This window comes from Metarhizium brunneum, chromosome 1 (genome assembly GCF_013426205.1).
Source record: "Metarhizium brunneum chromosome 1, complete sequence".
NCBI classification, from domain to species: Eukaryota; Fungi; Ascomycota; class Sordariomycetes; order Hypocreales; family Clavicipitaceae; genus Metarhizium; species Metarhizium brunneum.
This window is the reverse complement of record NC_089422.1, coordinates 675,499-689,168: the sequence shown is the minus strand read 5'-3', so window position 1 is coordinate 689,168 and position 13,670 is coordinate 675,499. Positions and strand designations below refer to the sequence as shown.

Genomic DNA, 13,670 nt, shown 5'->3' with positions numbered 1-13,670 from the left:
AACGCATCGGGTACAATCAATCCGAGGCAAACGTACGCACCAATCCCGCAGGCCCAGGTGACGGTGGCTCATTATTGCCTCCCGGTAAACAAGTGTACATGCTCCGTACAAAATACATCAAAACGCAGTATTATGCACGCTAATTAAAATAAAAAAGTACAGGATCCCACCCGTGTACACCGTCGACACCACATCCAACTCGTATCCCTTATTATCAATCCAGTTATTCTAATTCAAAAACATCCTCACATTCCCGCCAACATGCTCCAGGTCCAACAAGAAGGTATCGTGTCCAAAGAGACTCATCTCCTCACTCAACTCGACGTGCGTGACGCCCCTGTTCCCAGCTAGGCGCAGGCTCTGCGCAATCTCGCGCTGCTGCCACGCCGGAAACAGTATGTCGCTCGCGACGCCAAGGACCAGCGTCGGCGTGTCCCTCAGGGCGGCCAGGCCGAGGACCAGATCCTCGGGGGGCCTCGACGAGGCGGGCTCCAGGGGCGCCGAGGTGTCGACCTCGCTGGCGGGCTGCTCCTCGTACGGCCGGGGCGGCAGGGTCAGCGAGCACGCGGCGTCGTCGGCGGCGTAGGTGCCGTCGCGGCGGGCCTGGCGGCGGTCCCGGGCGGCCAGCTGGCTGTCGCGGCCGAGGTCGAACAGGTCCATGGCCTTGCTGACGTACAGCAGCGAGTTGGGGTCGTAGCCGAGGCACCACTTCTCGCCGGCGTGGTCGAGGTACGTCTCGATGAGGAAGTCGGGACACAGGGCGGGCGGGCGGGCCGGGTCGGCGCGGCGGCGGCCGAAGCGCTGCTCCCACTCCGGGCCGGAGCGGTAGGTGACGGTGGCGATCTCGCGGGCCAGCTTCATGCCCGCGTGCGGGGGCACGGCGTCGTAGTAGAAGCCGCGGTTCCAGTTGGGGTCCATCATGAGGACCTGCCGCTGGGTGTGGCGCATGGCGATGCTGTAGGGGTGGCAGCGCGCGCAGCCCGAGATGCTGACGATGCGGCCGACGCGCTGGGGGAACAGCACGCCCGCCGCGAGCGACTGCATGCCGCCCATGGACGAGCCCACGCTCGCGTGGAGCCTGTCCACGCCCAGGTGGTCGAGGAGCCGGAACTGCGCGCGCACCATGTCCTGCATGGTCAGGATCGGGAACCGCGTCGCGTAGCGCTCGCCGTTGCCCGGGTCGATGCTGCTGGGCCCCGTGGAGCCGTGGCACCCGCCGATGACGTTTGTGCAGATGACGTGGTACTTGTTCGTGTCGAGCGGCGCGCCGGGCCCGATGAACTTCTCCCACCAGCCGGGCTGGGGGTTGGCCTCGGTGGAATGGGCGTGCGACGACGCCGACAGCCCCGTGTGAAGCAGGATGACGTTGGACTTGTCTGCGTTGACGGCGCCCCACGACTCGTACGCAATGGTGAACTCGGGCAGGATGCCGCCCCAGTCGAGGAGCAGCGGATCTTTGCAATGGAACGTCTCCGTCGGTCCAGACGTGTAGCTGGGCTCGGGGCCGGACGAGGACCGGCTCGCTTGCAAGGTGGCAGACTTGGTTTCCAGGGCGTCTAGACAGGGGAATGCCATGGCCGGGTTTGAGGCCGCGCCCGATTTGGCCCGCGGAGAGGACGACAAGGCTGCATTTTGGATTCTGGCAAGGCCGATGAGCCGCGCGGATGTCGGCCTTGTGAGGGCTTTGTAGATGTGCCGGGTGTTTACCGCGGACCGGGATGCCATTGTCGCAATGGCACAGCGGCTCTGATTACTTGACCGAGAGACAAGTAGTGGTCAACGGAATTGAGCAACGGGCCACTTGGAATGAGTCGGCAGGATGTAAGTGAGATTGCATCTCATAAACTTGATTGTTAATGAGGGCGATGTCGGTGGTGGTTGGTGCTTAGTCAGTTAGCACACCATTTCACGTGCCGCCCATATGCGCACTTGAGTACTTAGCATACGCCACCACAACAAGTCGTCATTGTAGTCGGGTAAACTTGATCAAGACCTTGAAGAAAGTAGATGATTCTAGCCAGTGAATGTGCTCGCTGTTTTAATGTACACCCTCAATAGCTTTGTGATCGCTGTTGGTCGTTGAGACATTGCGGCCGGAGCCGGCCTCTACATGTGCCACTTGACGAGGATTTTGCATGTGCGAGACCCATAAACAGTTCAACAAGGGGGTGATGAGAGCATGCGTAGAAAGTCGATATCTAAAGGTAATATATACTGAGAAATCATAAAGATACCTTAACCACTTGTCTTGTATCTCGTCAACGAAAGTAATCCAGTATCCCGCCCAAAAGGTAATCCCATAAGTCATATCATTCAGCATCCTCCCTCAGATAAAAGTTCCAAGGGACTCTGTCAAAACCGGCGACCTTAAACCTGCGTGGATACCCTTGTTCGACGAAGGAGGTAGAGTAACCGGCGCTGGTCGTGGTGGTGCCTTTTTCGCCTCAACTCGTATGGAGCTTGTTCCTCCGCTTGTACTTGGCCGTCCATCAAGAGATGGGAACCCGCCCAGAGTGGTGGAACCGAGAGGTTCGTTGTTGTCCATGTCGATTGATTTGCCGAATGAGTCGCTAGAGTTGGAAATAGATTTGGCCAACGATGGAAATGTTGGACTAGGAATGCGTGGAGATGCGGCAGATGTTGAGGTAGATAGGCCAGATCTAGGATCCTGGCTGGGGCTTGGACGACTAGGCGTCAGAGGCGCGGGCATGGCAGATCGACGAGGCTCCGACATGTCAAAATCCGACCACATCGGAAATGGTAACGCATTATCATCATCGGAAGATGACGGTCGTGGTGGCGGTGGTCCTGGTCGTCGGCCTCGTGGCAATCCCTTGGACATGGGAAAATTTCCTTCCATCGGTGGTCTGGAGAAGGGGCTACTAGGCAATTTCTCAGTCTGCCTCGGTGTCGGTTCTCTGCTCGTATAACCGATTCCTGAATCGGGTGCCGGGCCGAAAGACCTCATGGCTGCGGTTTCAACATCATGTATTACAGAAGGGGGCAGGACAGGCTGCAGTGGTCTCGGAGGTGTAGCTCGCGACCACTTCTCCGAGTCGAAACGAGATTTGAAGCCCTGCGGAAAACCCATACCAGTCCCATTACTATGTGCTCTGTATGCACCAGCGGCGGCTGGCGGAGGGCCCAATGTCCGCAAGGCGCGGTCTCTAGGAGACCTCGGTAATTGATCAATCACGTTTGTGGCCTGGCCTTCTGGGGTATAAGTGGGAGCCGGCCGCCTTGACTCTTCTCTTTCAGTCTGTTTCAGTGACGAAGATGGTATGGGTTCTGAAGCTGTTGGTGCCAGTCCACGACCCGACTCCTTGGTGGCCTCGGGTGACGTACTCGGCCGTCTTGCAGCCTCAAAGCTTGGGTCTCCCTCCGTCTCGCTCATGGTACTGGTGGTCCTGATGACGCTTTCGCCAAAATCGAAATCTGCAAAGTTGCCGCTGAATCCTTCCTTTGGCGGATGCATCATTGTTGCTCTGTGGACTTCCTCAAACTCCTTTGTAAAACTTTGTCTACGAGGTTGATGAAAGGCAAACGTATCTCGCCGTGCCGGCGAATTTCGAACAATTGGGCCTCCGAGACGGTCAGGACTTGTCGGTTGGACAAGTGGCATTGGACTGGGCGGAGATGTCGGCTCCGGCATATCCACATTCCCCGGAGAACTGGCGGCATCTCGTTTCCTGGTCGGCGAATGGTTGTCGAGGGCGGGCAAATTCATGGGTGAGAGTGCCCCCTCAGAACCGGTGTCTGACGGCGGCGGTGACGGATACTGGTTTGATGCTACAAATTCTTCATCCGACTTGCGACTGTGCGCCGTAGCCGATGGAACATGTTTGTTGGTATTCTTGCTAGTTTCCTGTCCATCGGTATGTTGCCCGAAATCAAACTGGCCCGTTGGATTATTCGGGGAACCTAGAGCAACGGGGCCCGTCACAACAGGATTGCGTCCTAGGGGCGTGCCTGGATGAGTATTGGCGGGGTTCTTGCAAAAGTGAACGTCCAAGGGATTCACCCAGCCTGCCTTTTTGGCTCCTGATGGTCTACTAGGTGTTCCGGGTCGAAGTCCATTGCCCCCCAAGGCAGTCGGCAAAGCCATGCCTGGTCGAAGGTTCACATGTGAAGCAGCATGGCGCAAGCTCCCCGTACTTGGCGGTCGTTTAGGCGGTGCCAGGTCGATCAAGGACGAAGTCATTGCCGGATTTTTGAATACAGCTCGCCAATTGGACATGCTTCGAGTCGAATTTGCGGTGCCGGGTCTTGAAGTTGAGGATGGGAATTGCGGTGGCGAGAGGTCCTTCTCCAAGTATTGACCCTCGCCAAGAGCGTTCCGATCAAAGCGATTCCATTTCGGCGGTGCCTTGCCTTGGGCTTGTTTGCTTCTAATACAGCAAGGGTTAGGAGTTGTCGTCCACTCGGAGCCTCATTCAACGTACTGCGCCTTTTTTCTATCACTTCCAAGCTTCAATCCAAAGAATGACACCATTTTGAGGTCTGGTGAAGCGTATTATAATTAGACTGCGAGGGTATTAGTGCCGGTCTCCAGTGTTGGCCGTCGTCGCAGCTCACATATTAAAGGCAAGGTGAATTATTTGACAAGGAATGGCGATTCGCCACTGTTCGTAGAGAGCGGCTATTATATCGAGTGGTGGCAGCGCGTGAGCGCATTAATAAGGAGTCTGGTGGCTCTGATGAGGTTGGAGGTCTTGTCCGAGCATGATTGTCGTAATGACTGCGCCGTTCACTGTACGAGCCCGAAGATTGTTTCCTGCTCAAAGACTGGGGCGGGTATGCAACGGTCTGGTGCAGAATTCTTGGGGCGAGACAGAAAAGACACACGGCTGGCGCGCGAAAGCAGTTGCTGATGCACCGGCGAGTGCTGGAATTAAAAATATAAAATAACGGCAAGAAATAACAAAAGAGTGGACAGAAGGGCTTCGGTCAGACGACAAGCGCAATCATAGAAGAGCAGACCTGACACGAGTGGCGACGAGGCCCTCTTTTCCTGTGTTGGACTGGACACGAGGTTGAAGGTGACGATGGGAAGTTCGAGTCGAGAGGAAGCTAAAACGGCGCGTTGGTTAGGTTAGGCCCATCTGTCCCCGGCATCCGTTTTTTTCGAGAAGCAACAAAACATGCACTGCCGCTCGTCATTTGCGCTTCACTCTTGACCCTTCATCACAGCCCTGTCTCGATGCCTGCATACCATATGGAAGCCGACGACGGCTCTAGACCACATTGGCCTACTCTGATTGCAATGTCCCGAGAGCGTTCCAGCCCGGTGGCCCAGCTAAGGGTTGGGTGGTGAGACATAAGCGGAGCCGAGCTGGTTCAAGGTTGGCCAGACTTCACATGCATGCTCCTGGCCGTATTCCCTCAGGGGTTCGTCCATGGGTCCAACACCGTCCAAGTGCAATCAATTGATCGTTCACCTGAATCCTAGCCGCCCCGGACGGACCCCTCCTGAAGCATCCTCGCTCGGATGAATTCTTATCGTCATCTACAACGCGAGGAGGAAATGGCTCTCTTCTTCCCGTGTGATGAGGATGCCCGCCTGCCACACGACGGTTTCGCTTGAGGCAATCGTCGACAATATTCCTCATTTCCGATATTTGACAAATGTGTGGCGTTCAATATTGCCAATTCAGGTCCTCGGTGCTCTGTCTGTACCAAAGTTCCCGAAGTCATTGTCAAAGGTTATTTCTCGCTAGCTCGAGCCTGGGGGCGAAGCAGGCCAAGTCCCTCCAGCCTTCGATTGGTCGACGACGATGTTATCATCTCTCAAACGATTGGGCCGGTCTGTGCCCATTGGTTGCGACCCCTGAAGCTAGCAAAGGCCGTCTGCAGCTTGGCATATCGACATGTTTCGCTCGTCATCTTCAGTGGACACTCGGTGTCTCATTGTCAACTTTGCTGGAGTACTTCGCATATAATAATTCACCAATCTGCCGTGGAAGAGGCTCACAACCAGTCAGCCCGTTCATCGTCTTGAGCATGGCCACTACCCCGGCTGCCGCATCCTGCTAGGCGCGAGGACCACGTCTGGTTAATCAAGGATCAATGATATTACGACGTTGCAGTTGGCGTTGTATTGCCTTAGATTGACGCTCAATGCTGCCTCTCAAGCCATCGCACTAAACAAGACCCTGGTCGTCCGGCTATAAACAAACCGGGGACTTGATCGAAAGTCCCCATTTTCTCACGGAGCATTTCACTCGATGATTTCTAGAATTGACCCATTCATCTCCGGATCCTTCATGTACGCCGTTAAGCCACCCAGTTTAACCCCGAGATCAACCTTAAATGCTAACGCCTAGAAAACAGCCCCGTAACTCCAGATACTGCCTCATCACGGATAACGCATACTAAATATCGCGACATGTTCAGCCCGGACCGGCTGTGCGACGACGACGACGATGACGACGGATACATCGTCACCGTCCCAGCACAACGGCGCGAAGGCTGCAAAATCACAGCAACTCGTAGGGTAATGAATGCCTCTGCCATATTCCCTCAGCCCGTCGCTGTGCACAACCCACCATGGCCAAGATTGTCATCACGTTTCCCCAAATGTCCGGCATCTCCCAACACCATTCCTACAACTGATCCAGCAACTTCTGCCTCCTCCTCTCAATGAGTTCCTGTTGAACCTCCTCCATCGTCGGCAAAACCCAAACCTGTCCATCGCCCGTGTCACCAGGCAAAGCCTCCCATCCCTCCGGAGGTTCCTGCGGTCCGTTCTTCAGCAAATTCGCCACGGCCAACCTCTCCTTCTCCGCCTCATACGCCAACAACGCATCGTCCTCTTCACCCGGCGCGAACCCATAATACGCCGCATCCACATTCTTCCGTAGATCGCGCCTGTCCTCCAGCGGCTTATCCTCCTTCCTTGCCGCCTTGGCTTTCGCCGCGTCAAACAGCTCCTTGACGCCAGGCAACTCCTTCGCCCGTCCAAAGTACTTGTACCCTTTCCCACCGCCTGGTATCTCCCGCCCTTCCTCGTCGTATATCCTTCCTGCTGTGCGCATATAATTTGGCCCTCCCAAGTTCCGTATTTGTATTTCCCACATGTGCTTTTCCCGCATGAGCTTGTTGATCTCGTCGTTGAGGTCGCGGATCTGGTAGTCGCTCAACACAGGGTCGTGGATGCGAGAGACCTTGCGCGAGATCTCCTTGAGCACCTGGCCGCGCCATTTTTCGCAAAGAGGCACCGAGTCGACTTCCGTAATGCCTTTGGGCCGACGTGCGCGGCCGGCGTCGATGATGCCTAGGTCTGCAGCTTGGGCTTCGCGAAAGCGAAAGAGCATGGACTGGGCCTTTTCTGAATTTCGGGCCTAAAATGCGTTAGCCAAGTGTCCACCTACCAATGCAGGAGAGGGGGTGAATGGTACCATGTTTTCGGCTCTTGACGCGTAGCCAGCGTCTGCGAACTGTGAGGGTATGGAGCTGTGGCGGTTTGCCTGTTGAAGGTGTCGATTTCAAGTTTGTCCAGTCTCGTGGTGTTGAAAGCAACAAGTGGGACGAGTCAAGGCACTCGCCACAATCAGCCACATTTCTAGCTCTTAGCCTCATCAGCCTTTCTCTTCTGAGGCTGATGCAATTTCAATCTTTCACAATTACCACCAGCTTTATTTTTTAACCTTTCAATACTGCCTCATTAGGCTGGCGTTTGTATTGTTCTGGCCTACTCATGGACATATTCCTTAATAGAGATTTTTTCCACCGACAATTTGCCGCCCTTCCGTCCAACACACTGACTACCGTGAACTTCTTCCACCCCTAATTCATCGCAAACGACACTATCAAAGTTGTCATCAGCTCATCTCACGACAAGTTCAGCCGTGACAATCAGTATACCTATTTGCTACGGCATACAAAATCTGCCGTGTCGCAGTATACCCGCTGATTCACCGCCCTGGACGCACCCACAGCCAAGCAAGTGCTTGCCTTGACATGGTGGCAGGCAGCACGAAATCCTGCCATGACGAAACACATCTACGCCAGAGCAGGGATGCCACGGGCTGGGTTTGCAAAGAACCCGCCCATGAGCAAAGGACCAGGCTAAGAACAGAGATCCGAGCAGGCTCCCATTCCCTTCCCCTCGTGAAACTTTGCAGACCTGCCATGTCCGCAGTAGCCGCAATGACAGACAGCCTTTGTATCAGAGACTAGTCCACGAAGCCGATTTTCTCGCTCATCGAGCGTAGTTGGGTACGTGGCAAGGTCAGTGACCTTGATAAAGTATAGTTTTCAATCGGAGCAGGCTGGATAGGCATGATCTGAAAGGTGGATCGGGGAAATTGACGGAGTAAAGAATTATCAGCCCGATGATGATCAAGGTCCAAAAAGCCAAATTTGCAGGCAGCAGCGGCGATGTTCATTGCGTTCGAGGATTACGGTCCGAGTCGCGCGTTGTCACTGAGAACGTAAGAGAGCTAATCTGAGGGCGGTTTCTTTTCTTTCTCCTGCGCTTTGTTTCAGCTCACCCACACTTGGTTGTTATGCATTCCTGGAGGTCTAAGGACGAGTATGTACCTCAAATGATGGGCCAGTATTGAGTTTGTGTTTCCCCTAGAGATGTATTCTTGAGTTCTGTTTATTATGCCGCACGCCGGGCTAGATCTCGTCCATGAAATTGGCCCGTCACGGGTTGAAGAATTGATTTAGGGGGGCATCTAGCGATGTATAGGAGCCCCAAACAGCAGAACTCGGTTTAACATCCTCGACTTTGGAAGCGCGGGGTTTTTCACTACGAGTCGTCATGCTTCAAGGGGTCAGCTGAAAAAAATGGGATTTTCAGACTTTTTTCGTTGGCACAGCTCATCACAGAGGGTTTGGATTGCAGGTTCACAAGTTCAAGTACTCCCCTTCGTTCCATTGCTGGCTAGTCAAGTTACACTCTCGCCATCTTCCATCGTCCCGTCCTCCTCCGTAGCTTCCCGTCGGCCGGCGACCGGCTGCATGGCATCTATCCAAACCGCCTCCCCTCCATCTCACTTGTCCTGAAATCGAGCCAAATCACTTGGACCCAAACTTCTTGAGCTCACTCAACAACTCGCCGTTGTAATCCCGCTCGATACTCCACACCATCATGCCGCCCAGGCCCTTGGACTCGGCAAACTTGACCTTGGCCGCCAAACTCCTCTGGTCATCGTACGAGATGAAGACTTTGCTCTCAGAATTGAACAACCAGGGGGTCATTGTCTTGTTATCAAAGGTCCTCACCCAGGGGGCTTTCGCTTCATCAGGTGAAGACAGCACCCCCTGGCCTCGGAGGTTCTTGTACGTCCAGATGCCGGTATATGCCTTTGGCGCGCTGGAGCACGGCTCCGTAACCATCTCGTCTTCTTGATCTCCCTTGGGGCGCTCCTTTTCCATCTTGGCGTACTGGTTCGGGGGGTTGGTCTTCAACATGTCCTCGGCCGCCGTGACCGAATAGCCGTAGAACGCGGCGCCGGCGGTGAGCTGCTTCGCCGGCCAGCCCGCCTTGGTCCAGGCCTCAATCGCCGTCGCAAACGACAGCTGCGTCCCCTTCTTCTCCTCAAAATTCAGGGGGGCAAGGGGACCGCTCGTCTCGCCCCACGCGCCGTTAAGATCGTACTGCATCAGATTGGCAAAGTCGACCACCTTGGCGAACCCCGAGACGTCCTTGCCGCCGGGCCCGTCAAAAGGCTGTATTCGCAGCGCCAGCGTGATCAGCTTGCCCTTTCCAAGGGCCTCGTCCATCTTGGCCCGCAGGTCATTCAGGTACTTAAGGAAATTGGTCGCGTCGTTTTGCTCGTCGACGACGTTGCAATCGCTCCCCTTTCGGCCGGGGAACTCCCAGTCGATGTCGATGCCGTCCAGCTTATACTTGGTCATCATGTCGATGATGCTCTTGGTCAGAGTGCCACTCAGAGCAGTGTCCTTGGTTATAGATGAGAAGTTTGCCGAGCCGGACCAGCCGCCGATGGACACGAGGACCTTGGAGCCGGCGCCCTGTAGTTTGGGGACAAGCTTGTCCATGAAGGTGTCGCCTTCAAACGACAGGGTTCCATTCTCGTGGGGAATCGCAAAGGCAACGTTGACGTGGGTGTAGTTGGACAAGTCCATGTTGGAAATAGCGGCATGCTTCCACGTAGGATAGTACCCCACGAGGACGTTGGCGCCCAGCGCGGGGGCGACATACGACAGCAGTGCTGTCCAGAGTGTAGATTCGAAACGCATGTTTGTGAATGTTGTTGGGTACTGGTTGATGAGAACTGAGAATGAACAGCCCATCTTGGTGAGCATCTCGCCAGATCTTTATACATCCTCCTGGACAAGCCGTCGGCGTTGGTTCAACACCGGCCCTTCAAAGACGCGCTAGGCATCAAACTTTTGTTCCGAGCCCGTCTTTATTCTCTCTGCTCCTTGGACGAGCACTCTCTTCGTTTGTTCGTAACCTCGTCTTCTTCACTGTGCCGGATCTCGGGTTGGGCACGCTTTGCTCCTCGCCCTTGGCATTGTCGGGGATTTGCGCATAATCGTCTTTGTTCATCCACATACATCCATTGTGCCCACCTCCGCACAGCCACGTCTGCGACAGACAAAAGTCGGCATTGATGAATGCTTGCCGCTTGGCAATCCATTCAACATGCGACGAATTGTTCGCATCTCCATCTGTCTTTATCGGGACTCTCGGGTCTCGAAGAAAGGGGAGGAGCGGGGCATAAACGTGAAGTTTTTGCAGTGATTGACGGGAACAAAGAGCCCTACACTATCCCTCTCGCAGCTTTCTTTTATTGCGCCGTCTTCTTTTTTCATTGACTTGCTTTTGTTTCGGTTTGTTAGTAATATTTAGGTCAAGAGACTGCGGTACTGGATGGGCTACTTAGCTTGGCGCGGCTCCTTGCTAAGATGGCACCGTGGTTATGATGTCAGTCTGCGTTTGTTAAGGTTTGAGGCGACGAAAATAAAAAGGTTTTTTTTTTTTTTAGAATCGCCATGTTTTGCGCTACAACATACCCCACGCTGGTATCCAAGGCTACGGGGGACTCGGCGAACCACAAATCTATCATTTTACCAGTCGCGTATATACTCTACACCAACATTCCCTCCCTCCAAGCATGAGATCGTACAAAATTTTCCCCGTTATCCCTCCATCTTGATTACTTATTTGGTCTTGGGCTTGCCCCCCACTGGCTTGCTATACATCCAAATGGCACAGAAGCCCACAAAGCCGCCCACTGTAGCCCCAATACCAGAGATCCAAGGCCACGCCCCTGAGATGACATAACTTCTGGGCCACTCGTCATGAGCAATGTGGCGCACGCTGACGGTGTTCTTCTCCTCGATGTAAGTCAGGAACGGCCGCTTGTAGTTGATCTTGAAGTTGAAGATGCCGTGCTGGTCAGGAAGCGTGAAGCTGGTGCCGTAGACGGTGGCAGAGTCGCTGACACTAAGGGGCTGGAGATCCAGTCGGTGGAAGGGCGACAGCATGGAGAACTCGAGCTGGAGGGCGTCGGTGGCAGGGAGGGTGTACGGCTCCCACTTGTTCCAGGAATACTCCGACATGGAAATGCTATACGACTGCATGGTGGTCAGCAAAGACGATACACTGTATTGGTAATGAGGTCTAACTCACGACATCGTTCTTAATGCGGTAAATCTCGGGGTTCGTCTCGTTGTCTCCCTTGAGCTGATGCTCGATGTTGTTCACACGCAATACACCAATCTCCTGGAAGGCCCAGCCGGAGAGTCTCTTGGCGAATTCACGGTTCTCAGTCTTGACCTTGCTGCCTTCTGGGCGCGAGACCTTGGCATCCAGCCATTTGTCCTGCAGCATCTCGGCGGACCCAACAACCGCGACTCTAGCCGAGTTGCGTGCCTGGAAAACAGACACCAGCGTAAGCTGCTTGCCCGCGGCAAAGAGATCTTCGGGGTCCACGGCCTCGGCCTGCTCCTTGGGGTTGTAGCTGTACGCAGTAGACGGGGCACGGATCACGGGCGTCAAGAGCGCGCCAGGCCCAAGCGTGTGTCCAGCACCGTGGGGGAAGGACAAGACACCCGGGACCTCGAAGTAATTCTTGAGGCCAGGGCGCACGTTGGTGGGCGCATCGAGCACCAGGACGTCGTGGGACTCGGGGGCGGAGAGAGCGTCGTAGTTGAAGTGGTCGACGACGGTGCCGGTGCGTTCAGCGGGGAGCCCAATGTCAATCTGGGCCAGGAGGGAAGTCAGTGACGAAGAGGCGGGCGTGGTGGACGACAGAGCGACGAGGATGTTGCCGTTGGCGTTGACGAAGTCGACGAGAATGTTGGGCGTCAAGTTAGGTCCGAGGGCTGCCGTCGATCAGCAATGATTCATCTCCAGAGACACGAGGGCTACACTCCAAAAAATCTCACCCTTGACCTTTGCAGGCAAAAACACCAAGTGGTCGTATGTCCTCTCGCCCAAATGGAACAACTTGACATGTTCGCTCTTCGGCGTCTCGTAGGTGATGTGATAGCCTCTCTCTGCAAACCAGTTAGCACCGGCCCAATGTTCCCCAGGTTTCCCAATATTCGCATGGCATCGGCCGCATTCTTACCTGTCAAATCACCAAAGAATTGCTTGTAGTTCTCCTTCTCTGCCACGTCATCAAGTACAACCAGCAGCCGGTTCCCAGCGGTGCTGACGGCCGAGACAGCAGCGGCGAAGAGAACGGCAGCTGCACCTAAAATCGACCGCATCTTGAAGAATTACGCACTCAATGCGTTTGTCGTACTAGATAGCGAAAAGGGGTGGACCAATTCGTCGTGGGTTGTGGAGGGAAGATTCGGCCAGTTTGCCCACGAGTTTGGCATGAATAGCTACTATTCCAAACAAGCTCCTTGGGGATACGTCGCCTTGTGTCTGGCCTCTGAGCTTCCAGGCCAATGTGGGGGGTGTCATGACTGGGTCAAGACCACGTCGCGCCCACGCCAGGGCGTGTGACGTCGCGCAACGGAAGAAGTCTTTTCCGATCTTGTCAGCGCATCGCCAATTGGAACAACCTCATTTGCCCGCCTCCCGGCCAGCCCTGCACATCTCAACGTCGATAATTCAACCCATTGAGTGCGCACCCCCCTCTGTTCTGTTTCGAAAACCGCGGACCGATCTAACCTCTCTCCCTCGAATACAGGCCATCATGTCTGCGCCAGTCTTCTGGTCCACCCCTCTCAAGTACTGCCGCTGGGCAGCTCGTGAACGACCCGCGCTTTTCTGGTCTGTCATCATTGGCGCCGCCGGTCCCATCGCCATGCCTATCGTGCCTCCGATCCGAAAGTACTTCGGGGATGCTGATCCAGCGCCTATTCCCGTTACATATCCTGGTATGACTGGCTCCGAAGCTCTAAATGCAAAAGACTATGCGATAGGGACATCAGGACAGAGGCTAATTTGTATCAGTTCCTACGGGTCCTCGGAAACAATTGACAGGCTATGACGATTAGAAGAAGAAAGGGTAAATACGGAAGGAACAACAGCGGGGGTGGACATGCGGCACTAGATGTTCACGACAAATACTAGTCGTGAACTGTGTACAAAACCAGCGGCGTTTTCGAGATCGACGACATGCACAAAGGGGCGACAATTACCGCCCGCTACGCAAATTAAGGCTCAACTTTTTTTTCAGTTAAATCAACATCTTGTGTGCAAGTACTTTCTCTGAAACACTAAATATCCT

At 54.7% G+C, this 13,670-nt stretch overlaps 6 protein-coding genes across 6 annotated transcripts; 1 reads left to right on the top strand and 5 right to left on the bottom strand.

Annotated features, from left to right (window-relative positions):
- Nucleotides 1-228: 228 nt before the first annotated feature.
- Nucleotides 229-1,725, bottom strand: cysA (Serine O-succinyltransferase; the record flags this gene model as incomplete). The annotated part of the gene is made up of 1 exon (XM_066129525.1): nt 229-1,725. The coding sequence occupies one exon, from the start codon at nt 1,723-1,725 to the stop codon at nt 229-231; it is 1,497 nt and encodes a 498-aa protein (XP_065986007.1).
- Nucleotides 1,726-2,326: 601 nt separating this feature from the next.
- On the bottom strand, nt 2,327-4,492 carry G6M90_00g002110 (uncharacterized protein; the record flags this gene model as incomplete). Its single annotated transcript, XM_014687384.1, has 2 exons — nt 2,327-4,388; nt 4,443-4,492. 2 exons carry the CDS (start codon nt 4,490-4,492, stop codon nt 2,327-2,329), a joined length of 2,112 nt encoding a protein of 703 aa, XP_014542870.1.
- A 2,110-nt stretch (nt 4,493-6,602) lies between these two features.
- Nucleotides 6,603-7,400, bottom strand: ISY1 (Pre-mRNA-splicing factor ISY1; the record flags this gene model as incomplete). Its single annotated transcript, XM_066129524.1, has 2 exons — nt 6,603-7,340; nt 7,398-7,400. 2 exons carry the CDS (start codon nt 7,398-7,400, stop codon nt 6,603-6,605), a joined length of 741 nt encoding a protein of 246 aa, XP_065986030.1.
- A 1,624-nt stretch (nt 7,401-9,024) lies between these two features.
- CTS2 (Sporulation-specific chitinase 2) lies at nt 9,025-10,266 on the bottom strand (the record flags this gene model as incomplete). Its single annotated transcript, XM_014687386.1, has 1 exon — nt 9,025-10,266. One exon carries the CDS (start codon nt 10,264-10,266, stop codon nt 9,025-9,027), a length of 1,242 nt encoding a protein of 413 aa, XP_014542872.1.
- Nucleotides 10,267-11,139: 873 nt separating this feature from the next.
- Nucleotides 11,140-12,696, bottom strand: wbp1 (Dolichyl-diphosphooligosaccharide--protein glycosyltransferase subunit wbp1; the record flags this gene model as incomplete). Its single annotated transcript, XM_014687387.1, has 4 exons — nt 11,140-11,556; nt 11,612-12,306; nt 12,370-12,480; nt 12,555-12,696. 4 exons carry the CDS (start codon nt 12,694-12,696, stop codon nt 11,140-11,142), a joined length of 1,365 nt encoding a protein of 454 aa, XP_014542873.1.
- Nucleotides 12,697-13,133: 437 nt separating this feature from the next.
- nuo9.5 (NADH-ubiquinone oxidoreductase 9 subunit) lies at nt 13,134-13,437 on the top strand (the record flags this gene model as incomplete). The annotated part of the gene is made up of 2 exons (XM_014687388.1): nt 13,134-13,317; nt 13,394-13,437. 2 exons carry the CDS (start codon nt 13,134-13,136, stop codon nt 13,435-13,437), a joined length of 228 nt encoding a protein of 75 aa, XP_014542874.1.
- Nucleotides 13,438-13,670: the final 233 nt, after the last annotated feature.